This window comes from Sander vitreus, chromosome 20 (assembly GCF_031162955.1).
Source record: "Sander vitreus isolate 19-12246 chromosome 20, sanVit1, whole genome shotgun sequence".
NCBI classification, from domain to species: Eukaryota; Metazoa; Chordata; class Actinopteri; order Perciformes; family Percidae; genus Sander; species Sander vitreus.
In genome coordinates, this window is record NC_135874.1 from 27,015,093 (window position 1) to 27,043,074 (window position 27,982).

Below are 27,982 nucleotides of genomic sequence, written 5' to 3' on the forward strand. Positions count from 1 at the left end.
GCAGGCTAGTAAATGCTCTGTTTTTGGTTCACTTCCTGTATTTGGGTCGGATCGCGTTCTCACCTGAAGTGAAGCGACCTCTACAGTAGTTCACGTAGAAGCGAACCGAACCCCCCCCTGTTTTCAAGCGGACCAGAGTTTGTTTGTTGGGTCACACCGCCTCAAACCAGCCGGACTATCAAAGGAAACGCTCCAGGGTTTGGAGTTTGAAAGCAAACTTTAGATTTGATTTGACCTGCAAACTCTTTCTTTTTTTCATTATAACCATTTATGTGACCTAGACATAACCAACCAAATTCAGGCCAGTTTTAACTGTATGAATGACGCACATATTACTACATGGGTTTAAGGACACTGAGACACTCAGGAGGGTAAAGTTTAGAAAGCCTTTATTATATTTCTTGGCTAAATCATTAAGACAAGGCAACGCGTTTCGGCCGTTGAGGCCTTCATCAAGGCAAGCATAAAATGTTTGCATCTTATAGCCTATTGGCCAGTAGTCACACGGTCAGTAGGTAATGAGTCACATGATTGTTGTGGACAGGTAGTCACATGACAGACCATATTCAGCAGTAAATCAATCAGCAATCGTCTAACAATATAAAGACAAAAATAGCACTGAACAAGGAAAATAAAGAGCAAAAAAATACATACGGGACATTTAAATCTCTTAGCAGCCTATCCCACCATGTATCAGGACAACTAGAACAATACATACCTGTACATAACGTCTCTGTCGCTCAGCATTCAGGCATAAACACGTTACACTTTCAGGTGAATCAGGAAATCCATAAGTAGCCGAGAGGATTGTTTATCGTTATTTATTTTTTATTTGTTTTACTTTAGCTTTTTTAATGGACAGTTATTAGTTTGTGCATTCATTCAACACCTCTGTAAAGGTTGCTTTCTGTTTTCTCTTCTCTCTCTTCTGCTCTCTCTCAACAGACTGGTAGACATTTCACCCTCTTTGCTTTGTACTAATGACCTCCCTGAGAGACACACACACACACACACACACACACACACACAGAAACACACACACACACACACAGCACACACACACACACACACACACACACACACACACACACACACACACAGAAACACACACACACACACACACACACACACACACACACACACACACACACAGAAACACACACACACACACACAGAAATACACAGAAGCACACACACACAGAAACACTAACACACACACACACACACAAAGAAACACACACACACACACACACACACACACAGAAACACACACACAGAAACACACACACACACACACACAGAAACACACAAACATACACACACACACACACACACAGAAACACACACACACACACAGAAACATACACACACACACACACACACACATTCACACACGTGACTTGCTGCGAGGCTGAATGGCGAGCCATCTTTAACGGCCAGTCAAATGGCTCATTCATCTGGTTTCTATGGCGACAATTAAAACATGTTGCCGGGCTCTTTTGTTGCGTCGCCTCGTTTGGAAAGAGAGAAAGTCTCTTTGCCTTTTTCTTCTTTTTTTGTCCAAACAGGTTTTTGAATGAAGTGAAAGAGAAACATCCAGAAACTCTGAGCAGCACAGAAGACGAGTTTAGTGTGAGTTTAAAGAGTTAAAGGGTTACAGTAGTTTAGTTTTCCAACATTAAGAAGGTAGAAATATTCCAAATGATCCCAAATATATAAAAAGGATTTACAAATAAAAACAAATAAGTATGTAGCAATTATTTAGCATTAGTGTATTATCCATTATTCTGTTCTGTAAAATAAATACATCAACAGCACAGTTGTCAGATATGTATAAATAATTCAAAAACAAGGACATTGGAAATTGGTCGTATTAGTAAAAGTAAAGTGAAATGTAATAACTATAATTTGTAAAAGCGTCACATAGAAATGGAAATATGAACATGTATCTGACTGTTATGTCTTTGAAAAACATACTGTACTCATTTTTGCAATTATTGTAAACAGTTTGGGGAGATGTTTATGTGGCTGTACTTTCACACACACACACACACACACACACACACACACACACACACACACACACACAGGTTGAAGTGTCTGGCAGTATAAATGGGGTGTCACAGAGCCACTTCCTGCTCTTTCAGAGCCAGTGGAACATCCATCTCAACCGGAGACACTGAGACACACACACACACACACACACACACATACACACACATACACACACACACAAATGTAAGCAAGCATACAGTGTTTCCCCCCCGTCTTTGTGTATCTCCTGCATGCACACACGTTGTTTAAAAGAAGCAGGTGGATGTGAGGGAGGAGTTAAACGGCATAAAGCTGCAAAATGAAAGAATGTTGCATTGCAAATTAACCTGCAGAATTAAATTCCTGGCGAGCAACTTCACGTTGGGGAAGTCAGTATACAGACATTGTTATTTAACACTTCATAAAAATAATACAAAAGATTCATGTTGTTTGTTATTATCGGCCCAGTATCTTTAAGAACTCTGCTCATCATGGACATCAGAATCAGAAAAGCTTTTATTAATAAGTACACAGTGGAATGTGCCTTAGTGAAGGGTGCATACTCAAAACAAACATATTAAACATTCATATAAAATAAACAGCAAATACAAAAAAAACACAAATATATACATCCAAAGTAACTTTTGCATAAGAAAAAAGGCTTTATATCAACGCACTTTAATGAACGGGTTCGTATGACATCGTTCCGGACAGCGGCAGACTCTTTTTTTCTTGCTCCCTTTTCTGCCGAGTGGCGCACGTGCCCACTAGCGGTGTGAAGCCAGTGTCCACGCTATTATCCAACATGCACTCTACAATCACAGCTGATAGACATCTTTTTGTACACGCTCCGAAACGGACGTAAAAATGTCACACCTTCTCTGTAGTCTACCGTTAGCTACCTACCGTAAATGTAGGCTACTTTTAAAATGCCATATTTTCCCTCTGGGCTCACTGAAACGGACGTAAAGGCATATTAACCATTCACTGCACATGATCGCTAGTAAACATATTACACTTGCTCTGCTAGTCTATCGTTCAGGACAAGACCCTGTAGCCTGGTGGTGGGGGAGGCGGGACAGCCTCCCCAAATTGTCTGCCCTTTCAAACTCCTCCCTGTGTGTCCAGGCCTCTTGGACACCATCTGAGAGGTTTCTCCTCTGCAGGACATGCCATAAGTCAGGAGAGGTGTCGTGTCTTGCTAGAGAAGCAAACATCTGCAAAAGAACTGCTAAAGTTTGAAGCTGGTTGGCATACCAACTCAACAACATTTATGTTGTTGTTACTTGTTAATAGTGTAACTGTTATTTGTTAAATTATTGTAGTTATGTGTTAGGTGACTTAGGTTTAATATATATTTATATATATATATATATAATCCAAACGGTACCCAACCCTAGTTGTCTGAGGACCAGGAAGAAATCGAGAGAAGAGAAGAGAAGGGTAGAAACAAGGTTAAAGAAGAGAGATAGAAACATTGAGATCCCGAGACAGAGAAGAGATGTGGAGGACGAAGCTGAAGATGCCCCCCCCTCCCCGAACTTTAGCTGCCGCGCCGACAAAATCGTTCCGTTACGCAGCCTCCGACAAACTTCTCTCATTTGGCGGATAAGATGAATCTGGGAGAAGAGAGAGATGGGGGGACTAATGTTCAAAATGCATTAAATGTTTTTCATGTATGACTGCATTTTTGCTGACATTTCAGCTCTGTGCTCATTAATATGGAGACCAAATTAAACTTATGATTGCTTGTTGATTTTCTCTTCCCCCCCCCCATCCCTTCACTCTCTCCTCCCCCCCACCCCCCCTTCCCTCTCGTCTGTTTCGTCAAGCGTTTATGCCTCGTTTCTCTGTGTTTTTGCAAAGAGCTGACATTTTCTTTTTGTTTTCATAAGCTAAATTCATAGTGAGATATATATATTACATATAAATATATCTCTTTAGGTAGGAATTTCTTTAATGATGATGTAGGGTTTTCTTTTTTTGTGAATTACAAACTATTCTAACTAGTGGTGTAGCGGACCATAGTTGATCCGTGGTCCGTACGTATCAACATGATAATTAACCATAATAATAGTGTTAAATACATTTTTACTGTCGCTGTTACTTAAAGTAAGCTGATGAATTTCTATGAAGGGTTGCCGTGAAAAGATACAGGCAACGACATTTTCACTTCACGTCAACGCCACATGTTAAAATCCAGTGCTTATATGGCACCGGTGCGTTAAGGAGCGTTATCTAACACACATTTCAGTGCCACTTAAATGTCTGCTCTGCTCTCTGATGCGTCGAAACCGACGTTACAGGCAACAGAAGCAGCTACTAGCTAACGGTAGGCTAACGTTACCCAATGCCAAGTGTAACGTTAGGGTTTCCTAGCGTGACATGCCGCGGCATGTCACGCGGCATAGGAAACCCTAACGTTACACTTGGCATTGGGTAACGTTAGCCTACCGTTAGCTAGTAGCTGGATTAAACACGGTTAAAATGCTGACGGCTAAACGGTGTAAAGTGTGACTGTATTTCACTGTAGAGCAGGGGTTATCAAACGTTTTTCAATAATGTACCCCCTTTGAATTGTGTTTTTAAGCCAAGTACCCCGTGACCAGCGCAAAAACATTTTTACATCTATATAAAGAGGAACAATACAGTGTCGGCAGCACAACCTTGTAACTGAAAAACATTAAAATGCTACATTTCAAATGTTCAGAATCCGTTCATTCATTCATTGTTATAATTTAATTATTTTAGGAATTATGCATGACATATTTTTAAATTTTGCAGAAGGTTCATGTACCCCCTGCAGTACTCCAAAGTACCCCCCGTGGTACGCGTACCCCCATTTGAGAAACACTGCTGTAGAGGATTCCAACAGCGGGACTAAAGCTAAGAGCTAAAAGACACAAACTAGCACCTGGTCACTGCTGCTGTCAACCTCGGGGTGCATTCAAAGTTATTGTAAAATACCCTTTTCTCATCTGTTTTTGTCGTGTAACCGCAATTTACTGGTGAAAGAAGTTATTATTGTTGAAAGTTAATGTTATCACATTTTAATAAGTCATTTAAATTCCCCCTTTTTTGTGCTGATCCGAAAATTGGTCCAATCTGTGACTCAAAACCGTGATCCCAACCGTGAGTTTTGTGATCCGTTACTTCCCTTGTTCTAACAATATTTTCCAGCCTGCAGTAATACATATGTTAAGACGACATAAGCATCATGAACGCTACATTGCCATGTTTTTGCTCTTTTTGTGGAATATAGATGCACCATTCCACCAATTATTGCTGCTTTGCTTTCAGTATAGCAATTTCGATTTTCTGTATTCTGAAGTTAGACCTTCAAATAACTATTATCTGCATTATTGATTGATTTCCCAATTATCTTCTCAATAAATAGATGAATCATTCAGCCTATGAAACATGAAAATTAAGTGAAAAATGCCATTCACAATTTCCCTAAAGCCAAGTTATTTAAACAACATATTTAAGGTTTTATTAATACTATAACATGTAAAAAAAAAAAATGCTTACCACTCATTTTTGGCAAACAATTGAATATTTAAATGTCAAAACAGTTAGCCTTTTTGGCACCTTACGTTTTGCAAGTAAACTCTTATTTTGTCTTGTGTTCTGAATGACAGCGAAACTCACTCGGACAACTTTTGAATATAAATATATATATTTTTTAAATGTATTTTAAGACAAAAGTCACAGTTCAAGGTGTTTTCACTGTTGATTTGTTGAGCTGTTTTACTGTTTTGTAACTTCAAGAAATGCAACATCTTTCCAAAAGTCAATGCGTACTCGTAAAAAATAATGCATTTTTACATAAAGTCCTAGTTTTTCCTAGTCGATGTACATGTTTATGGGGCGTTATTTACTTTACATCCACGTTACTGAGGACTGAAATGCAAACAGCTTTGTAAAATCCGACATATGGCTCTGAAGCAACATCTAATTAGTTTAAATTAGTCACAATTGATGTTTTGTGTTTGTAGTGCAGACACTGAGTGGATGCTCCGATCAACACAAACTTTTAAATGGCTTCAACAGCAGAGAGAGTTGGTAGATGATCTGAAAAACCAGGAGAGACAAGGCCAGAGGGCAGGCTGGTCTTTACATTTCTCATGAGAGGAAGAGGAAAGAGAAGAAACATAAATATATGGAACAGATGAGGTAGAAAGGATTATCTCATAGTTAAAGAAAGGTTTATAAACAGTGAAACTGTGATTGGAGAGACCGGATCTCCGTCTGTGTGTGTGTGTGTCTCTCTCTCACATTCACATTTAATGTCCAAGCTGAAATCCCACATCCGTTAACATTTTTCACTCCTTTAAAAAGTAAGCACCAGAGTAGATCCATCTAAAAAAAAAAAAACCTGATCTTGGGTTTTTAGTTCAAATGTAGCTTTATGAAAATGATGTTAGCCCGTATAGACACAGTCAGGCAGCCTGTTGTCATGGACCATACGTTCAAAAAGCTATGAAAAGTTAAGCACTATAATTCGTAAGTATGTTTTTTTTTCCCTCTGTATGCACCCCAGTGACTGCTGGACGCCTAGGGAGGAAGTTGGGGTGGACTGGGGGGCGGAGTTTGCTTCCCGGGGAAATGCGTGTTCCTTGGAATTGTTTTAATGCAAACCACGCTCTTTTTCCTGAACTGAACTGGTCGTTTTGGTGCCTAAACATAACTTTTGTCGCCGCATAACACTCCCTTGGTGTGGCCTAAACTCATAGGCGTAATTTACAACACCCCCAATAATGAAAACTGGCCAGTGCAACCCACCCCAAAAACATATTATAGTTTCCTTTACATAAATAAAAGACATTTGCACCATAAATTGATGCAGAAAACGCACAAATTGTTGCAGAAAAAAATCACCAGAATGCAGGAAATGATGTTTGACGTTTAAAAGTTCCATTTTGTTCAAAAGTGGAGATCTCAACCAAGGGCCAGACATTTTTTTTAATTATTTACATGCTTTTATTTAATCAAAGGAGTAAAATATCTTTAACTGTGTTATTGTATGTCTCATATAGTCTTTTCACTTACAGTTACAGTCGACATAAAGCCCTAAAAAAGTCAGCAACAAAGTTCCTCAGCCATCATAGAAAAAAGTGACAAACACGCCGGAAAAGTGACAAACACGCCGGAAAAGTGACAAAAATGGTTTTAAAAAAACGCCCAAAACATGGAGAAAATTATCTACTAAAAGTAAGCGGGCCAAAAGTTATGGTGACGTTAATTGGCCTTGAGTTTGACCCATGTACTTTAACCCCTCCCCTTATTTGCATCGCCTCTCTGTCTCTCGCTATCGCTCAGTGATTCCAGACATTACTGTCTTGCGTCCCAATAAACGGGGGAAAACGTTGCCTGGCATCCCGCCCCTTTCACCGTGTCCTCACCTTTATGGTGCTTTCACAGAGAGCCAGGTACTCTCCTGTCTCTCATAAGCCTGAAGCCTGCAGACATACTCCCCTACAACTAATTTCCTAAGAGATGCATTCCATGCATTGTTCTCCTTATTAAAGTGTCGGTAGCTTGTTAAAGTTATATCGCAGAGAATTGGGAAGCCCTGTCGTTTAAAGTCACGAGATAAAGCGGAGCAGAAAACAACTCAGTGTCAGTGTCTCAAATGTGATTGGCTGACGCTTTCTCACAGGTGACTTCTGAGCAGTGATGGAGGGTGCTAGCATGTTTTTTGTCCAGTTCACATTGTATGGCAGACTGTCAGTGCTGGCATGTAACTAAGTACATTTACTCCAGTACTGTACGTAAGCACAAATGTTGAGGTACTTGTACTTTACTTGTCTTTTCTTTTCATGCTACTTTCTACTTCTACTCCGCTACATTTCAGAGAGAAATATTGTACTTTTTACTCCACTACATTCATCTGTTCCAGCTTTAGTTACTAGTTACTTTACACATTAAGATTACTGCACACATAGCACATATAGTTTATAAAATCTGATGTTTTATTCTAAAGTAAACTAGCCAACAATATAACGGCCTACAAGTCCAGCTGAGATGATCAGACCATTAAACACACAACTGGTTGGATCCTTTACACTTTCTACAATGGGAGGATTCTTCTTTACTTTTAATACTTTAACTACATTTTCCTGATGATACTTACAGACTTTTACTGAAGTAACATTTTCAATGCAGGACTTTAACTTGTAACAGAGTATTTTTACGGTTCGGTATTCGTACTTTTACTGCAGTAAAGGAGTACTTCTTGCACCGCTGCTGACCGTCACGTCTTCAGCGTCTCTCTTCCCCTCTCTATTTATGTACTGTATTTCTCTCTCTCTCTTTGTCTTCCCTCCCTTCTCTTCTCTCCGTCCTCAGGCCTGTGTATCTCAGTCCACCCTTGCATGGAGATTGACTAGAGGCATGAATACATCACAACTAGCCAGCCGTGCATCCTTCCCCCCCATCCCTCCTCCCTCCATCCTCCATCCTTCCCCCCCCCCTCCCCCCACCGTCCCATTTCTCAAAGATCCCTCTCTCAGCACTTATCTTAAAGTTCGGATCTCATGCATTTTAATCGTCACGTCTATCTTCCTCTTCTCCCCCCCTCTCTCTCTCTCTCCCTCTCTTTTTCTTTGACTTTGGATCAGTGGCATCCTTCAAACAACAACAACAGCAGCAGAACAACACCCCCCCCCCCCCCGCCCCCCCTCCCCCTTTTTAAATCAATATTTGCCATCAGCGAATAAATCGTATAATTTCCTGACTGTTAGACGAGTGCGACACCGACATATTTACCTTCCACTCGTCTCTTTTTTCTCGCTGTCGATCCCCCCCATTCTCGCGGCGTGGCTATTAGCTAAGTGAAGGGGATGGATGGCCGCGACGCGCCTAGTGATAGCATCTCCATCAGAATCGGCGACGTTGAAAAATGGTCGCCGCCTCTCTGATGACAGCACAGAAAAAAACACACACACACAGTCACACTCACACACACACAGAGTCAGAGAAGAGACATTTAAATATTCAAATGGGGCCGGGCGGTAATGATAAACGACAAGGGAAAAGTAGAATCAAGTAGCTATCGATGCAGAAAATGAAAAGAGGAGAAAGAGAAAAAGAGTGGAGGAGGAGGAGGGAAATTAAGCAACAACAAAAAAAAGATGGAAGCATCGAAGGAGAGTTACGCTAACAACTCAAAAGAGGGAAGAGAGAGGAGATAGATGGAGAGTGATGGAGAAAAAGATGGACGCTTTAAGTAGATAGAAGAGGACATGTTACAGAAAATACAAAGTGTTGAAAAATGGAGGGAATGCTGGAAGTGAACAGACAAGGACAAAAAGAGAGAGCTACAAAAGATAAAGGGACGCAAAAGATAAAAAAGGAAAGGAGAGGGATTGAGTGACAGAGAGAGAGAGAGAGAGAGAGAGAAGGACAGTGGAGGAGGATGACAGAAGATGTAAAACGTTGAATTTGAATATTATAAATATGAGGGACATGAGAAAAAGTTGTTTAGCGAAAAGGAGGGACTGGTTGAAGCCAAAAGAAGAGAGAGGTGGGATGGTAAGGACATGGAAATAGAGCAAAAATAAAGGGATGGAAGGTGTGAAAAGAGGAGAAAGGAAAAAAAGAGGACAGAGGTGGAGGAGGACAGGGAGAGAAATTAAGCACACACAAAAGATGGAAGCTTCGAAGGAGAGTTACGCTTACAACTGAATAGAGGGAAGAGAGAGAGGAGAGTGATGGAGATAAAGAAAATGGACGCTTTGAATAAATAGAAGAGGAAGTGTTACAGTAAAGACAAAGTGTTGAAAAATGGAGGGAGTGCTGGGAGTGAACAGACAAGGACAAAAAGAGAGCTACAAAAGATTTAAAAAGAAAAGGAAAGGAGAGAGCGATACAGAGAGAAAGGACTGTGGATAGAGGATGACAGAAGATGTAAAATGTTGAATTGGAATATGTTAAAGAGAAGGAACAGGAGTTAAAAAGTTGTTCAGTTAGAAGGAAGACATGAAGCAAAAAAACATGAAGTGTGAAAAGAGGGAGAGGGAAGAGAGGGAGCGGAAACAAAGGTCATGACAAAATGAGTTCAGACTGAAAGATGGAAGACAGACAGGGTTGAAAGAAATTCAGGACAGATTGAATGAATGAAAAGAGAAAGAAAGAACCAGTAAATGATGAGTGCAGCATTAGAGAGTGGCGGCACTGTCACCGGAAAGATGAGGAATACAAAAGAGAGAGAAGGTCAGGGAGGAATTTGTCATTATCTCTCTTACAGTGGTCGGCGTGTGAGTGGTAGAGTTTAGATTCTCTGCCCGAGCCCGAACTTGACTCGGCCGATATTTCCCGCCACTATCCTCGAATCAAGCATTTGTGTTTTTTTAATCATTACTTTATTAGCCTAATTGGGTGGGGAGAAAGCTATGCCATAATCAGAAATATTATTTTAGGCCTAAGTAACACAATGTGTACAAAGTTGCACAAGTTAGGCTACAACGTTACAAAATGCAACGCGTGTCATGCACAGCGTGTCATGCACAGCGTCTCCTCCACTCGCACGCATCACACCGGGCCTGCTGGGTTGTATGGTGTAGCATCACACCGGGCCTGCTGGGTTGTATGGTGTAGCATCACACCGGGCCCATTGGGCTGTATGGTGTAGCATCACACCGGGCCTGCTGTGTGCTGTATGGTGTAGCATCATACCGGGCCTATTGGGTTGTATGGTGTAGCATCACACCGGGCCTATTGGGCTGTATGGTGGAGCATCACACCGGGCCTGTTGGGCTGTATGGTGGAGCATCACACCGGGACTGCTGGGCTGTATGGTGGAGCATCACACCGGGCCTGCTGGGCTGTATGGTGTAGCATCACACCGGGACTGTTGGGCTGTATGGTGTAGCATCACACCGGGCCTGTTGGGCTGTATGGTGTAGCATCACACCGGGCCTGGTGTGCTGTATGGTGTAGCATCACACCGGGCCTGCTGTGTGCTGTATGGTGTAGCATCACACCGGGCCTGCTGTGTGCTGTATGGTGTAGCATCACACCGGGCCTGCTGGGCTGTATGGTGTAGCATCACACCGGGCCTGCTGTGTGCTGTATGGTGTAGCATCACACCGGGCCTGTTGGGCTGTGTGGTGTAGCATCACACCGGGCCTGCTGTGTGCTGTATGGTGTAGCATCACACCGGGCCTGCTGGGCTGTATGGTGGAGCATCACACCGGGCCTGCTGGGCTGTGTGGTGTAGCATCACACCGGGCCTGCTGGGCTGTGTGGTGTAGCATCACACCGGGCCTGCTGGGCTGTGTGGTGTAGCATCACACCGGGCCTGTTGGGCTGTATGGTGTAGCTTAAGTGCAACATGAAACATGAAGCTTGAAGATGAAAATAAAAAAAAGAAAAACAGGAGAATTAACTTTGAGCGAGTTTGGAGGAAAGTCGGAGGTATGGAACCATTTTAAACGAGTCGTGGGCAGTGACAACAGATGTGTCGGGTTTGTTGAGTGCATTAAGTGCGGCACGCTGCTCGCCTATGACAGCAAAACAACGGGGAACCAGGCCCTCACAGAGAAATGTTTCTTCATTCGGATCCATTTGCGATACCTTCCAGTCTGAATAAACAGACAACGCAGTTTACATGCTTCGTCCTTGTTGCATTATTCATTGAGATCATTCTAAACAGATTTCTGTAGTTCAAACAACTCGGAATTGTAGTTTGAGGCCCACGTCGGGTTTAAATTGGGCTTGGGCTTATAATTACAGTTAATGTGCCACAACGTGCACGGGCTCGGGTAGGGCTTGATTTTTTGGGCCCAATCTAAGCTTTAGTGAGCGGACAAAAGTGCAGTCCTTTTATTGAATGAAACAAACTTAGTTTTCTCTCATGCATCGGTACATTATGTACAGTAAGCTCACTTAAAATCCTCTGAGGAGTCCAAGCGATGTTTCACAACAGTCCTATTCAAAAAGTGATAATACAAAATTTCATTTTAGACATTTATTTACTATTTTATTCCAATATTTCGCTACTTTTGTGAACCCAAAACTTTTGTAAACTCATTTCAAGCACCACAACAATTGCGTGTAGGTTTGTTTTTCAAGAGATTTGAGAAATTTCAAAAACTATTCAGCTTTAGGGCCACATTATCTCTTTACACATTGCTTTGGAACAAATTTGGTCCTCACTTTACAGAAAGCTGAGTTTGTTCTGAACATTTTGATGTGTAACACATGGGAATCAGGTTATATGCAAATATCCTTCAAATGGGAATTTATAAAGAAATGTAAAAATGCCCTTAGATCTCAAAGGGTTAGTGTCAATTAGAAAGGAGGCCTACATACAGTATTTCATGAATAAAAAGGGTTGTTCCGCTTCCCCGACTACAACGCTCAAACAAAGGCAAGACAATATTCAGCAACGCTTGGTGAAATAAAATTTCTTTAAAATGTTTCCAGAAAGGACTCCACAGTCTTCCTCTGCGTTTGATTCCCGCACGTCTGTGAAGCTGCCACAGTTTTACCTCTTTAAAGCAGTCAAAGCAGCGAGTGAAACGTGCTGAAAACTCTGACGAATGCCTCAAACATTTCATCACGAGATGAGCTGCAAACAACAACGATAAAAAACAACTGAGAAATATCAAATACTCCCCACCTGTAGGCTCGAGAAGCTTCCTCCTACGTGGAGGACGCCAGCGGATTCCAGAGGAGACGTATCCAAACATATCTAAAGAAAATGTCAACCATGTCACATACGTTTAATAGCAGGGGCGGAACCAGACGTTTTAAACATTCGGGTGCTCAGCCCAAATCTAGGGAGGAAGGGGGTTTGGTGGCATGCTCCATTTACAGCAGCTAAATGCATTTTATATGCCATTTTATAATAGAATGCCTAAAAATCTGGGTGCTAAGTGCAAAGTTAACGAGGCTCAGTCCTACATGCAGAGGCTGCGGGTTCGGTTCCAACCTGCGGCCCAACGCTGCATGTCATTCCCCCTCTCTCTCCCCTTTCATGTCTAAGCTGTCTTGTCACTTAAGGCCTAAATGCCAATAAATAAATAAGAAATCTGAATGCCTAAAAATCTGTACATCATTTGGGAAAAACCTGATATTTGCAGGGGAAAAAAGGGATAATCAATAATAAGACATCATCCTGTTTTGTATCTAATTGTTCTACTACTGTCTTTATCATTCTGAAACAGACAGAACACAACAAATGTTGATGACTCATTTTCTATTCCTGCCACTTGGAGGAAAAAAGGAAAAATGGATTATTGTTACTATTTAATAATGTAGGATAGGAATTTGGTGTAATCAGCATCAGAGAGACAGGGGAAGTTATTTTAAAACCTTCAAACCCTCCGTTTTTTTCCTTAACTTCTTTCAGGACATGAACTCTGCTCCCCCCCCCCTCTTGAAAGCCCTGAGTTTTAGGACCCAAACATCCCCCCAGACCTCCTCCCTACGAGGATCTTCACTCTCTTATACAGCAGCAGTCGACAAGCTACATATTTATATGTGTATGTATATTACATACCAACTACAGTGCTTTACTTTTCGTAGCTATAAGTACGAATGGTTAGAGAAGAGAACAGGCTGCCCCCCCCCCCCAAGTCGGGTTAGGTCTGTCCGTGTGTGTGACGGCTGTCTGTCCTGTCGTCCGTCTCCAGAGCAGCCACGCCGAGCTGATGATGATGGAGAGCAGGAAGACCAGCCTGCTGGGTCGAGCCGAGTCTCTGAAGAGGAGCGGAACCGAACTGCCCGACGACTTCCACCGCAAAATACACAACCTGACGCACACGTGGAGACAGCTGGAGGTAACACACACTCACACACACACACACACACACACACACACACAAACACAGACACACAAATACACAGAGTCAAGTTTTAAAGAAGCCAAACACAGAGGTAGTATCTGCAGGATCACGCTGATAGTTCTGTTGAGACAGGACTGTGTGTGTGTGTGTGTGTGCGTGTGTGTGTGTGTGCGTGCCAGTGCGTGTCTAATTTTAGGCTAATCAGTGATGATCTAATCTTGAACATGAAGATGATAATTAGTGACGTCTCAATTAAAAAACCCTGCTGACACCATGGCCTTTAACTGTGTGCTGGAATGTAAACTGAAGGATGGAAAGATGAGATTACCTGATTAAATGAAGGGATGGATGGATGGATACTCTTTACAGGGTTGACAAAATAATCTCACCATGTGGTGCTGTTCTGGAGCTTTCAATCGTATTCATGGGAAATTTAGATGTTTTCCCCAAGCACTTTAGGAAATATTTTTTCTTGTTTTGGCTTAAAGCTGCAATTCAAAGTCCTTTCTTGATCTTGCAGAACGTTACAAATTGTAGTTTAAAGAAATCTTTAGTTTTAATAATTGTAAAATGTCCCACTCACTACATATCTGGGTCTCATTTCTTTAAAAACAGAAGGAATATGACCCAGTAGTTGCAAGTGTTAACGGCCAACGGCATAACCACAACCAAGGATAAACTTGATGTTATTGTTGCGTGTCGAGGGCTTTCAGAGTTTGGTTTAGTCATGCATGTGAAACTACAGAAGCTATAAACGCTAGCCCGCCAGGCTGAAAGTAAGAATGAAAGCCAACCTTTGTCTTTAGGGTTGAATGGCGCTTTGCTTTGTCTTCCAGACCAGCCCGGTCCCTGGTGGTTGTTGTGTAAGTAGTCTCGCATAGCCAGACCCTTCTCCACAGCGCTGCGGAACAGGGTCTGGCTAGTCCACACAGCATTCCTGGATGGGAGAAAAACATGCTCTGGTTTATTGGCATTTCTTTAAACCAATCACAATCGTCTTGGGCGGTGCTAAGCATCGAGCCATGACTGAAGACAACGGTCATGTCACTGTCGTGTTAGGAGAGCCGCTCTAACTCCATTCAGGCTGCACGGTGCTGCCCCGTGTGTCAAATCGGACACCATACTTTATTATTGCTAAACTTATATTTATAATAAACAATAACATTTATCTTTTATTAAATCATTTAGATCTGTGTTGAAGACAACTTATTAGTTGTGTTATCAGGACGAAGTGATGAATTTAAAGGCCTTTACAAGCTGGAGGGTTTGCGAACAAATGACACAAAAATGCGAAATGCTCGCCTGTGAATTTATACTGGCAGTCTAGGACTTTTATTGAGAAGAACAGAAGAAATGTGTAGTTTGAATGCGCTGCCTTTGTCAAGGTTGAGTTAGTCGTCTTTGAAGGCTCTGGGTTCGGACTACGTGCCTGCGTGGTGTTTTATTGGTTGATGCCTTCATTTGTGTGGGTGGTGAAGGCGCAGTGGATATGACCCATGTCTTTGGTGTGGGAGATCTGGGTTCAATTCCCACTGTGATACATCAATCAATGTGTCCCTGAGCAAGACACTTAACCCCTAGTTGCTCCAGAGGCTTGGGCCTCTGACGTATGTAGCAACTGTAAGTCGCTTTGGATAAAAGTGTCAGCTAAATGACATGTAATGTAATTTGTTCAAGTGTCCATTTTTCTGATCAGTTTGGTTTGTATTAGTTATTTGATGCTATAAAAACTGGGTGAAGCATCATGATTGACAGCTGGGATTGACTCGTGATTGGTCGGGCGTGTGTATTGGCTCCACCGCCCCGATCACTACTGCGCAGACTCTGGCTCAAAAACTACAAGATGGCGGCGGATATCTGGGAGATTTTGGCATCACTTTTGCACAGTGGGAGGAAGTGGAGACGCGTTGTCCATCTTTATTTACAGTCTGCTGGTAAGAACAGCCAAGTCATCATCATGTTATAATGAACACTGCAGTCTCTGGGGGGGGGGGCTTTATACTATTACTCTGGTTATATTCATTGGCTTTTAAGTGGAGGTGCCTGGGGTTGCCAGGGGTGCAAATCAAAACTATAATAAATTCTGAATTTGTATGACAAAACATTAGGGCTGTGTCTGAAATTCCATACTAACATGCTATTTATTACGCTAAAACACTGTGAGATTTTTTTGTACGTCCAAAACCTTAGTATGAAACCAATAGAATATGAATTGCATACTATTTCCAGTAAAATATTACAGTATGTAATACTGGACACTACGTCGGAATAAATATCCCGCAATGCAGTAGTAACGGCAACGTTCATAACAGAAAGACAGAAACCGAGGAGCTCTGTAAACGTCAATAACGCTCTGATTTACATTTCTACATATTTAATGGTTACACGTCTTCAACAGGCAAGGAGGCTCTCAGGAAGTGACGTTGAAAATTGCAGCTTAGTGCGTCCGAAAAGATCCACACACTACTGTTTATTTACACAAAAGTATGTTGAACAATAGTTTACATTTTGAGTATGTTCTGGATCTAGAACTGATCCAGAATCTCCAGAACAGTGAGTGTTTCTACAAAGTGTTACCTTCAGCTTTAGCTCACCATTAGCAGCACATTCAGCGTCATTTTAAGCTCTATGATTGGATGTCTCTCAATGAAATGCACCTTGGGAGTTGAAGTTGATTTCCGTCTTTCCTTTCCTCGAGCTTATATCGTCTATGTATTTCCATCCCAACACTGAGGTCACCTCGTTGTCCTTGTCACCAATCCACTCTTACTACCAGAAGCGGGACAACTGAGATAACCTGCGACTCCAAATTGTTCCAAAGACGTGTGCATGCCTTGCTGATGGGCACGTCGGCAGCAGTTGTTCATCTTCACCCGGCCGTGGTGATTAATTCCAGGTCTGCGGCGGTGACAGCTGGCGGCGGCTCGTCAGGAGGCTCAAATGTGACGATGTGACTTTGTTCCTCCGAAGAAACGAACCAAGCGAGCGGGCACGTTGACGCACTTAGATCATTCACACAAACAGAGAGCCATCTGTGTGTGTGTGTGTGTGTGTGTGTGTGTGTGTGTGTGTGTGTGTGTGTGTGTGTGTGTTTCTGTCTGTGTGTTTCTGTGTGCGTGTGTGTGTGTGTCGTCTCCTTGTAGTGTCTAATGACGCACACAGACACACACATACATACATTTTCGTCTCACACACAAATTCAAAGTTATTGGAAGTGTGTGTGTGTGTGTGTGTGTCTGTGTGCACATTAACATATGTATCAACCTCTGAAACAGATTCCATTTTAGAAATTAAACAACAGCAACAGATGAGTCTCTCTCTCTCTCTCTCTCTCTCTCTCTCTCTCTCTCTCTCCGCCACAGTAGCCAGACTGTGATTAAACTTCTATTACTGACAAAGAGACATTTGGACTCACAATGCCGTTACACACTAACAATCACACACGTTTCAAAGTTTGTGCGTCTCATCAGGCAACAGAGGAATTCTGGGTAGTGATAGCAAGCGACACTTTCATTCTCTCCCTGTTTTCCTTTACCCTCCGTGTACTCTGCCAGTAGTAGTAGTAGTATTTGGACACCCCTGTTCATATACTTTAGTGGACCTTTGGTCTGAGGCGCCCCCTTAGTTACTGTTGCTACACTTGTCAAGCTTTCCATTATATAAATCTATAGATGTATAGTATTTACAGTGATTAAAGTGGTGGATTTAACAGTGAAATGCATGATGAAGATTGATGATTCGTAATGCCTGAAGACAAGAAACAGGGCCAAGTGTACTGGGACGAGAGCATCCCCATACAGAGTTACAGTAGTGTATGTAAGGATCAACCGAGAATACTGGGTTCAACAATAAGGGTTGCCCAATGGCCCAGGGCAAGTAAAATGCCTCGTCGGGCAAGTGAATATAAGAACGCACTTTCCTGTTCGGGCATCATCGTATCATAATCATTTGATTTATATGTTCCGTTGGCCAATCAAGAATTGATTTGGCACTTGATGCTATTTATTTTTATTTTTTTGGGGCATTTCTGCCTTTATTGGACAGGACAGCAGAGAGATATGAGGGTGGAGGGGACACATGCAGGAAAATCGTCACAGGTCAGATTCGAACCCTGGACCTTCTGCGTCGAGGAATAAACCTCCGCATATGTGCGCCTGCTCTACCAACTGAGCTAACCGGCCACAGCGCTTGATGCTTTTGATGTTTTTTTTTCGACATTTAAAAATTTTTTTTTTTTGATGTTTCTAATATTTGACTTTTTTCTACGTTTGTTTACATTTTTGATGCTATTTGACATGTTTTTTTTACGCTTTTGATTGTGTTTTTTTTCTCCGAAGTTTGACGTTTTTTAAATGCTTTTTTCCTGCGTTTTTCCTTGAAAAATAAAATGGTATAAAATATAATATATTATAATAATAATATAAAATATAGATGTTTTCTTTTTACTTGCCTGTCCGGACAACTGAAAAAGAAATAAAAATAATTCCGCGTTGAACCCTGGAATAATATAGAAGCATGGCAGCCTCCGTGTTTATCATGGAACGGACTTTTCCCAAGATCCAAATAATACGTTTCATGTTCTCGAGAGAAAAGCATAAAAGCTGAGACTAACTTCTCTTAATCTAACTCCGAGCAGGACAAAGTCTGTTTCCCTAAACTCTGATTTAGTAGCAACCAGTTGACCTCCTTCCCTTTCCACCATCACCGCCCTCATCTGATCTTCCTGTCTTTCTTTAATCCATTAGTTGATTTACAGAAAATGAATCGGCAACTATTTTCTTTTTAAGTCATTTTTCAAGCAGAAAATGCCAAATATAAGCTTCTCAGATGTTGAGATTTGATTCTTTTCTTTGTGTTTTTATGACTAAAATAACTGACCTTATTTATTTTTTTTGTCTGGGCCCGTTGGTCAAAGAAAATAAACCGTAGACATGGATCACTTTCAGGCATTTTTCACCATTGTCGGACACATATCGAGAAAATAATCAATCACCAAAATAACGGTGATGAAAATGATCGTTTGTTGCAGCCACATTTTCTTCCTCTCCTCCCACTCTCTTCACCTCCCCAGACCTCTACATCATCGTCTGTCACTCTCTCTCTCGCCTTCCTCCACATTTCTCCCTCCCTCCCTTACTTTAATGTATCCTCCCTTATCTTCTTCCTCTTTGCCCTCCCTCCTCTCCCTTCATTCACCCTTCCTTCTTTTTCTTCTTGTAATTTGATTCATCTCTTTCAACCCTCCTCCTTTTTGTAATCTGAATTTTTTAAGGTTTTTTTATTTGTTTGTTTATTTAGGAACTCTTTATAATGGGACAATGCAATAATTAATACGCACATTACAATACATCATAAACAATATAGAATAGGAAATTATTAGACAGAAATTAAACATACACTATCATTTTCATAACACAACTCATATGATAATAACAAAATACACACGTAAGACAAGGACAGCTCCATCAGTGCAGTCATAGGGCATTCCTTACATTCATGTTTAACACTTTATAAGACAGTGAAGGACCGTCCACACCAACGATAACTATAACGATAACTATACATTTATAGTTTTAAAAATTGTTCTAAATCAAGTGGATGGTGGAGTCCACACCACGACTATGACGGCGACGACAGTGGAGAACGATATCGTTGGGTTCACTTTCAGAGAGACAATAGAGACACTGACAGCCAATCAGAATCCATCGGCGTTTACAGCATGACACAGCAGAGAGAGACACTGACAGCCAATCAGAATCCATCGGAGTTTACAACATGGCACGGTGGAGAGAGACACTGACAGCCAATCAGAATCCATCGGAGTTTACAGCATGACACAGCGGAGAGAGACACTGACAGCCAATCAGAAACATGACAGCAATCAGAATCCATCGGAGTTTACAACATGGCACGGTGGAGAGAGACACTGACAGCCAATCAGAATCCATCGGAGTTTACAGCATGACACAGCGGAGAGAGACACTGACAGCCAATCAGAATCCATCGGAGTTTACAACATGGCACGGTGGAGAGAGAAACTGTGGCGTGACTTTTCCCCTCGGCGGGGCTACAATCCATTAGTTCTAGTTAGAGTTTTTTTGTATTTTTAAACATCAGTACTTATAAGTATTTCTCACGTCACAGAAACCACAGAGAGTTTTAGACGTCATACTGTTGGTGTTTTGGTTCCGGTGTCAGGCACAGATCTGACACCGCCCGCCCGCTCTCATCCCCGGCTCTCTGGAGCGCTGTGCGCCCGCTGTTTCCTGGAGAAGGCAGTGGCGTCGGGGTCCCAGGGACCGCCGCTCAGACCTTTTGGGTTTATAAAATCTAGTCAAATTCACAAATATGTAGGATATTACTACAGACATTCCTGTAATCATACGTTGCAACGTCTGCTGTGATGCATTATCAGCTGGAGCATGCAGTGCGTGCTTGACCTCGCTCAGCAGTGTGGATGCTCACATGGTTATGGTTATGGTTATGGTTATGGTTATAGTTATAGTTATGGTCGCGGACAGCCCTTTAGAGCCAACATGCTATCGTCGACATCTCAGAACACAGCTCACAATTAAACACACATTCATATGTTGTTAAACCTCAACCAATGTAGTTTCTGTGTCTCACCTTCTCTAATCAATAGATATTTCTTTTAAATCTGATTTTACTGCTTTCTTGTGTTATTTCTTCAGCTAGCACATTCCATTCCTGCATTGGTCTATACAGTACATGACCATTTGTTTAGTAGGGTTTGTCCTAAAAGTAAGTAAAGTAAAGTTGTGGCATGTCTAGTTGCATAGTCACTCGTCAAAATGTTCAAATATCCAAGGTTCTCGCCTCCGTGTGTCTCTCTCTATCTCCCCCCCCAACATGGCGTCTGAGTAGCATATTAACGGGCCTATCAGTGCTGGCGTCGGCATCTGCTGCTCTGACACAAATTGGGAATTAACTGGAATTGATGTCCTGCGCCTCGCCTCTGAACTGTCCTGGCCCTATGAAGAATTTATGACACACACGCACACACACACACACACACACACACACACACACACACACACAAGCTGAACGATGAAGAAAATAAAGAGGTTGTAAATTAACTTTAATCTTTTCTGTTGTGGATTTTGGCGGCAGCTTGTCATTTTTTGCCGTTGTTCAAGGTCAAACTGTGTGTGTGTGTGTGTGTGTGTGTGTGTGTGTGTGTGGAGAGAGATAGGTAGATTAATATAAACTAATTAAAAAACATAAATCAATCTTTATGTTGTGTTCATGTTCATATTACTGTTGTGTACTGTCGAAATATTTGGACATGTTGCTTTAGCAAAATTGTTATTAAAACGTTCATGCCGATAGAGCCAAATTGAATTGAGAGTGATTGATTGATTGAGTAGATAGATAGATAGATAGATAGATAGATAGATAGATAGATAGATAGATAGAAAGTACAGTAGCAGAGACAGGAAAAAAGAAGGCTTTGTATCAGTTCACCTGCAGTTAAATGAAAAACTATTTCAATGATCTTTTCATCTGTGTAGTCATCCTTTTCCCATCAACGGTCTAAAACGCAGGAGTCAGGACCCGCTCGCCACTTCAACCTGCACGCAAAACAACATTCGGCTTCATTGAGTCGCCTAAAAACCACACGCCATCTCTCCCTTTGTTTCAGCCGCTTCTTCTGTCTGTCTCTCTCTCTCTCTCCCATCTGCCCATTTTCTTTACCATTTGCATTCCCACATTTGTCTCCAAAAATAATCTTTTGTTCTTGCTCTTAATTTCTCTTTTCCCTCCTCGTTCCTTTCCACTTTTACCTTCTCCCTCTACATCTTCCTTAGTTGTCTATGCAGTTATTCCCCCCTCTCTCTTTTCAATTCTCTTCTTTACTCAATATATTTATTTTTTCCAGGGAGAATTTCGTGCTGTTTTTTTAACACCTTGCAATTAAAATCTATCTGTATTATTAGTCCAGGCTGTTCTCATGAACCGTACGTACATATAGCGACGAAAAGTTAAGCACTATAATGTCTCGGAAGCAGAGCTTCTTGCTGCCCGACTCACAGGTTATAGTGTCTCTACTAACAATCACGTGTTGTTTATTAAGCTAGTATCTTCCTTCCACTCCAAGCACACTCGTAATTAAACTCCATGCCTTCTCTTTCTGGCATTGTTCTTAAAAAAAAGATCTGTGATGTCCGTTCATGTTTTTCCACCTCCAAGAAGAATCTCTCGTTGTCCACGGTGTAAAGGAGACATATAAGATATTTGGGGGTGTCTTTTGGTAAATTCACTTCCTGCCGAGCTGTCTGAACGCCCCGCAACTCGCGTGAAAGTAGAGCTGGCGCGTATATTTAGAGGAGCGGAGAGCTACTTCACGCACGCTTCTGAATATCAATCATTGACTCGAATGGCAGCGATTGCTCGCGGAGCCTCCGGAGCACAGCGCCCGGTGGAAAATAGGGGTGGGGGGGGGGGGTCTGGGTGGATGTTTGGGTCATAAAACACAGTGCTTTCAGGGTTTTTCCTGCCTTAGAACTGGTTTTTGGGGGGTGACTACACACAACAGTAAGCAGGATCGGTCCACCAACAGTAAAGGCAATGATTCTGTGTTACCTTATTTGACAGAAATCTATGCATTTACCTGTTATTTCTGACAATTTGATAGACAACATTGTATATTATGCTTGAATGAAATGAAATCCCAATTGACAAAACTGGTTAAATAAATCACAGGGAGGGTTAGATAAAACTAAGATTAGCTCTCCTATTCATGCTCTTAAACTCATTTAGAGAGGATTTGAATTGCTATTTTTATTCTTAATTCTTATCATTTGGGGGCAACTACCGCTGATACGACGGGCCTTTGTAGCCGGCGTCACGGAGCTCTGTGGCTGCTACACACAGCTAGAAAATGCCACTCGGCCTCTGTAGCCGGCGTCACGTGACCAGCCGGCGGTCGCCTAGTTTCGCAGCATATCATACGTATTGGTTTCCATACATTTTCGTACGATATCATACGGACCCGTTCATGAGATCACGTTGATTAGTCAAAGCGTATGCTTTTTTACTGTCTGTGGATACTGATTTTATGAGAAATTAAAACTCATTTTTACAAAAAAACTCAATCGGGTAGATATCGAATGATAAAAACTTAAACTAGCCAAAACTAAATGTGTTGCAGCAGCTATTCTTCCTGAGATCCTCTTTACAATCGGACAATGCAACAAAGATGATTTTGATGCCTATACTTTTGTACTTTTACTTGAGTAAGATTTTGGCTGGAGGACTTTGACTTATAAAAAAGTATTTTTTCTTTATTATTGGTACATTTACTTAAGTGAAAGTTGCGAGTACTCCGTCCACAGAACACACAACAGTTCTTCGACTCTCTGAAAACAGGAGTAAAAAATCGGAGTATTAACCCTCCAAGGACAAAAGACGGACTGGCGAGTCCAAGTGAACATTCCTGTTCAAAAAGCAGTATTACAAAATTTAATTTAAGACATTTATTTACTATTTTGTCTATATATTACGCTACTTATGTGAACCCAATACTTTTGTAAACTCATTTCAAGCACCAAAACAATGAGTTTAGGTTTGTTTTCACAAGAGATTTGAGAAATTTCTAAAAACCTTTCAGCTTTGGGGCCACATTATCTTTTTACACGTTGCTCTGGAACAAGTTTGGGCCTCACTTTACAGAAAGCTGAGTTTGTTCTGAACATTTTGAAATGAAACACATGGGTATCAGGTTCCATGCAAATATCAGAATATGTGCCCTTAGATCTCCGAGGGTTAAACAGGGACAGCTCTGTAGGAAATAAACAGACTTGCAATTTAAACAATGTTCCCCGCAACCACATGTAGAGAAAAGAAAATGTATCATATGTTCAGAAAAAATAATTAATTTTTTTTCATGTCTCTTAAATAACATCTGATAGCTTTAATCCTTGTACATGCTCCGTCTCCATCTCTCTGTTAAACTAACCCCAGACTCATAATCACGCCACCTCTTCTGAACACAGCGCTAACTGCTCATTTCACCGGTCGGGGGGGGTCCTATAATCGCCCCTCTTCATCCTCTAATGGGCTGGTTTTACCTGCTAAAGTAGTGTTTCCACTCAGGAGGGAGAGAGGCGACTCAATACCTTTTGTACAAACACATACACATGCTAATGAGCTACAGGGACCCATGCGGGGCTCGTTCAGTAGCAGCTCTGTGTTCACCAAACGCTCAACGTTTCTCTTGTTATGGCCACTTGTTGAAAAGCTGCAAGATAACAGCTTTCTGGTGCTTTAAATTCCAATCAAAACAATGCAAAATTATCTCTAAAGAAGACAAATGAAGCTGTCCACCTTTCAGAACAGTTAGTAAGTAGACAGGCTAGTGAAACAAACCTGGAAGCTAAAAAAAATAACATTCACATAACTCACACAGAGATAATTAACGCTCAGCTTCCAGCATCTGATTGTTAAAGGAATAGGATCACCAAAAAAAGGATCAATTGTACACAGTACCCGCCTCCCGAGGCTCTCTATGGCCCTATCGAGTGGCGTTAAGGAGAGCGGAGCGCCCGAGGTGCAAACAGACTTAGACAGTAGGGTTGCACGATATTGGCGAAATGTGATATTGCGATATCGATATTAATTTCGATATTTTTAAACATATGTAAAATTACAAAAGTTACGGGAAAATGCAGTAGTCTTAGTATGAAAGACCGTAAAAACTGCATAAGGAGGCAGGTTGGGGGGGTCAAACAACACAGGACTTTCACCCAGGAGACCGGGGTTCATGTCCCGTTCCGTTTCACGTCCCAGAATGTGTTGGAGGTACCCTGGGACCCATCACAATCTCAACCTGCAAAGTAACTAATGTTGTCAAATAAATGTATGTATATATTGACTTTCAAAAGTGGAGTAGAAGTACATCAAGTAGCATAAAATGTACGTCAAAATGAGTAAATGTAATTACTTACATTCCACCACTGCAAAATAGTCAGCAACTTTGGAAGATTCCCTCTACTATCACTACTATAAATCCCAAAACAGCTAAATGCATACAGATTATAGCTACAATTATAAAGAAAACTGCAGCGCACATTTACACTTGACTGGTTTCTGATAGATGTTGGACCCTCGCTTGTTACAGTTGTTAATAACGCTGCCCAGCAGCTCGTTGTGATCCGCAGAGAACATCACAAGTTTCTTTGTTCTCTATTGATGAGCACTTGTCTCACACACACACACACACACACACACACTACATCCAAGTGGGGGGGAACAGTCTCTCTCAGCGGCTGGCTGTGTCTTACTGTGTGATCAACAGGGGTTGGAAAATTACTCTGCAGAGCTTATTACACACACACACACTTGGAGTCTGATGTTATTGTAAGTTGTTCCTATTTGTGCTTTCTTCCCACCAAAACCTTCTCTCAGTTTGCTTTGTGTCTAAACAGTGTTTTGTTGTCAGTGTGAATATCAGCTCTGAATTAGCAGGTGATCTGTTTGCACCTGGAGAAACACCGGTTACACACTGATTATTGTAACATCTTCAACTGTAGCTCTAACGCCCACACTGTCCTGCAGCACTTTAGGAATAAATGCATGACATCCCCTTTCATCGATCTGTACATTTCCAAAGGTAAATGATTAACGATCGTGTCATGTATTGATTGATGCGCCGCTTTGCATGATGGAATATTGACACAACGTGTCCTCACTCTGAGGCTACATTTACATCGCTACGTTTTGGTTTTTAGGCAGAGTTTTGAGCCAAACGCGATCTCGGTGCACACAAGTGTTTTTAGCTCCAGTAGAAGAACTAATCTCCGTTTAAACTAACACGCCCAATCCAAAATATCTCATCATCATTCTCGTACAGGAGAGGAGGAAACGCCAGAGCAGGGGGAATGAGAGGGGGAAACGCCAGAGCAGGGGGAATGAGAGGGGGAAACACCAGAGCAGGGGGAATGAGAGGGGAAACGCCAGAGCAGGGGGAATGAGAGGGGAAACACCAGAGCAGGGGGAATGAGAGGAATGAGAGGGAAACGCCAGAGCAGGGGGAATGAGAGGGAGGGAACACCAGAGCAGGGGAAATGAGAGGGGGAAACGCCAGAGCAGGGGGAATGAGAGGGGGAAACACCAGAGCAGGGGGAATGAGAGGAGGAAACATAGCAATGTAAATGTAGCCTGACTCCTTTTCCTTTTCTTTCTACTCTCTTCTGTCAGAAAATCCTCTCAGAGCATTCAGCACCCGGTTCCTCTTCGCAGCAGAACCAGTCGGCCGAAAAAAACTCTTTGCTGGGCGTCGGTCGAGGCGTTGCCGTGGCGAACCCGCGATCCGCCCTATCCCCGCTGACCAACTCGCTCCTGGAGCAGCTGGAGGCGCGTATCAAAGAGCTGAAGGCGTGGCTGCGGGACACCGAGCTCCTCATCTTCAACTCCTGCCTGGGACGGGACAGGGACGCTGCGGAGCAGCTCCACAGCTTCAAGGTAGGAAACCCAGTGTTTCCATTAGCCAGGGGAACATCTTTCTTAATTTTTTTGAACATGTTACAAAAATGTTGAAACAAACACAGAGTAAAACTTATACAAAATAATAAGAAAAACAAATGAAACAAAAGTTGCGGTGTTTATTCATGTACAGTCACGTAACTTTTCTTTACTAACTTTCAAATATGTGGCAAGGCTTTGGCCAATCAGCATTACGCTTTAAAAAAACTTGTCAGCTTTGAATGTGTGTGTGTGTGTGTGTGTGTGTGTGTGTGTGTGTGTGTGTTGCTGCTAAGTATAGTAATACATCGTCTTAATGAGGCCCGATGAAGGCAGCGCTGTTTTGAAGCGATGGATGTATAGAGGAAACAGCAGTTAGCCTTAAAAGCCACGGGACGCTAACAGGATATTAATCAGCCCTACATCACACAGCGAACAGCTAGCTGCGCTGATTAGCCTAGCCCTGGTGTGTGACTGACAACCAACCAGAGACACACACACACACACACACAGTCATACAAATGCACACGCTGAAGTAGAAATGCTGACAGGAGTGCATTAATTCATGTATGTGCGTATATGTGCCCACACACACACACACACACACACACACACACACACACACACACACACACAGAAGTATGCAAATGAGTGACACAACCATACGCACACAGACACATAAATAAGTGAATGCATGGGAATATAAAGATTAGTTAAGTCACTCACAAAGTTGCGAACATTCAAAAAGACACAAACAAAACTCAAAGATATGATTGTTGAGTTGGGAAATCAGAACAAAAGTGACTTTTTGTCCGGTACGTAGCTTTTCAAAACTGTAGTTTGAGTCATAAAGGATACAGGAAGCCTTTTTCCCAGGATTAATCTCTTTAGAAAAGATGAGACGCCCATTCCCTCTGAATGGCACGTCCGAGCTACAGCTTAATACAGGTATATTCAGACAGACCATATGAGAAAAATAATGTGTGTTTTGAACGTTAAGTTAAGTAGAAACCTGAAAGACAAGTGTGAAGCTGAAAGTTATAGGTCCTCTTTAACGTGTGATGCGTTTGCTCAGAAATAGTTGTTTCCTGGTTTGGATCACTTCAAGTTTTGTTCTCATCTTATAACTACTTCTTCCAGTTTGAAATGATTGAAAGACCCTCCTTCATACCACAGAATGACATGTCACAGAATTGTCATTTACATATTTATATTTACAGCTATGAGAACTGATCAGTGCCACATTCAGTCGTCTTGTTCTGGGACATAATATTATGTTAGCTCCCATAACTTAACGGTACAATATTTTAGCCATATGAAATTATTATGTGACACTAAAGAAGTGTTGCAAGTGTAAATGTTGTGAATGCGAGGCTGTGGCTGGAAGTGCAAACCTAATATGCGCGTGTCACATTATATTTGGAAAAATTTAGCTCCCATTTATGTTATTAAGACGTTCGACCAAGAACACAAAAGATGAACGAAAACCTGTAGACTTTCAAAACCACGAAAACCTGTCCATGAAATCAACCGTGTTTGAACAGTGTCATGGTATTTATGTGTGATGTCATCAAACATCACGGCAGTCAGGCGGAGAAGAACTTATGATGAAGTCAAGTCATAATTTGGTCTGTATTGATAGACCCACACACACACACACACACACACAC

The 27,982-nt window shown here is 41.8% G+C and overlaps 1 protein-coding gene across 1 annotated transcript in view; it reads left to right on the top strand.

The window, feature by feature from the left end:
* The window catches only part of akap6 (A kinase (PRKA) anchor protein 6), a 230,882-nt gene that overhangs the window by 137,981 nt on the left and 64,919 nt on the right, over positions 1-27,982 (top strand). Inside the window, exons 15-16 of the mRNA XM_078277378.1 lie at positions 13,677-13,823; positions 26,049-26,312. Of these exons, the coding sequence (XP_078133504.1) occupies positions 13,677-13,823; positions 26,049-26,312 (411 nt within the window). The remainder of the gene's footprint in view (positions 1-13,676; positions 13,824-26,048; positions 26,313-27,982) is intronic.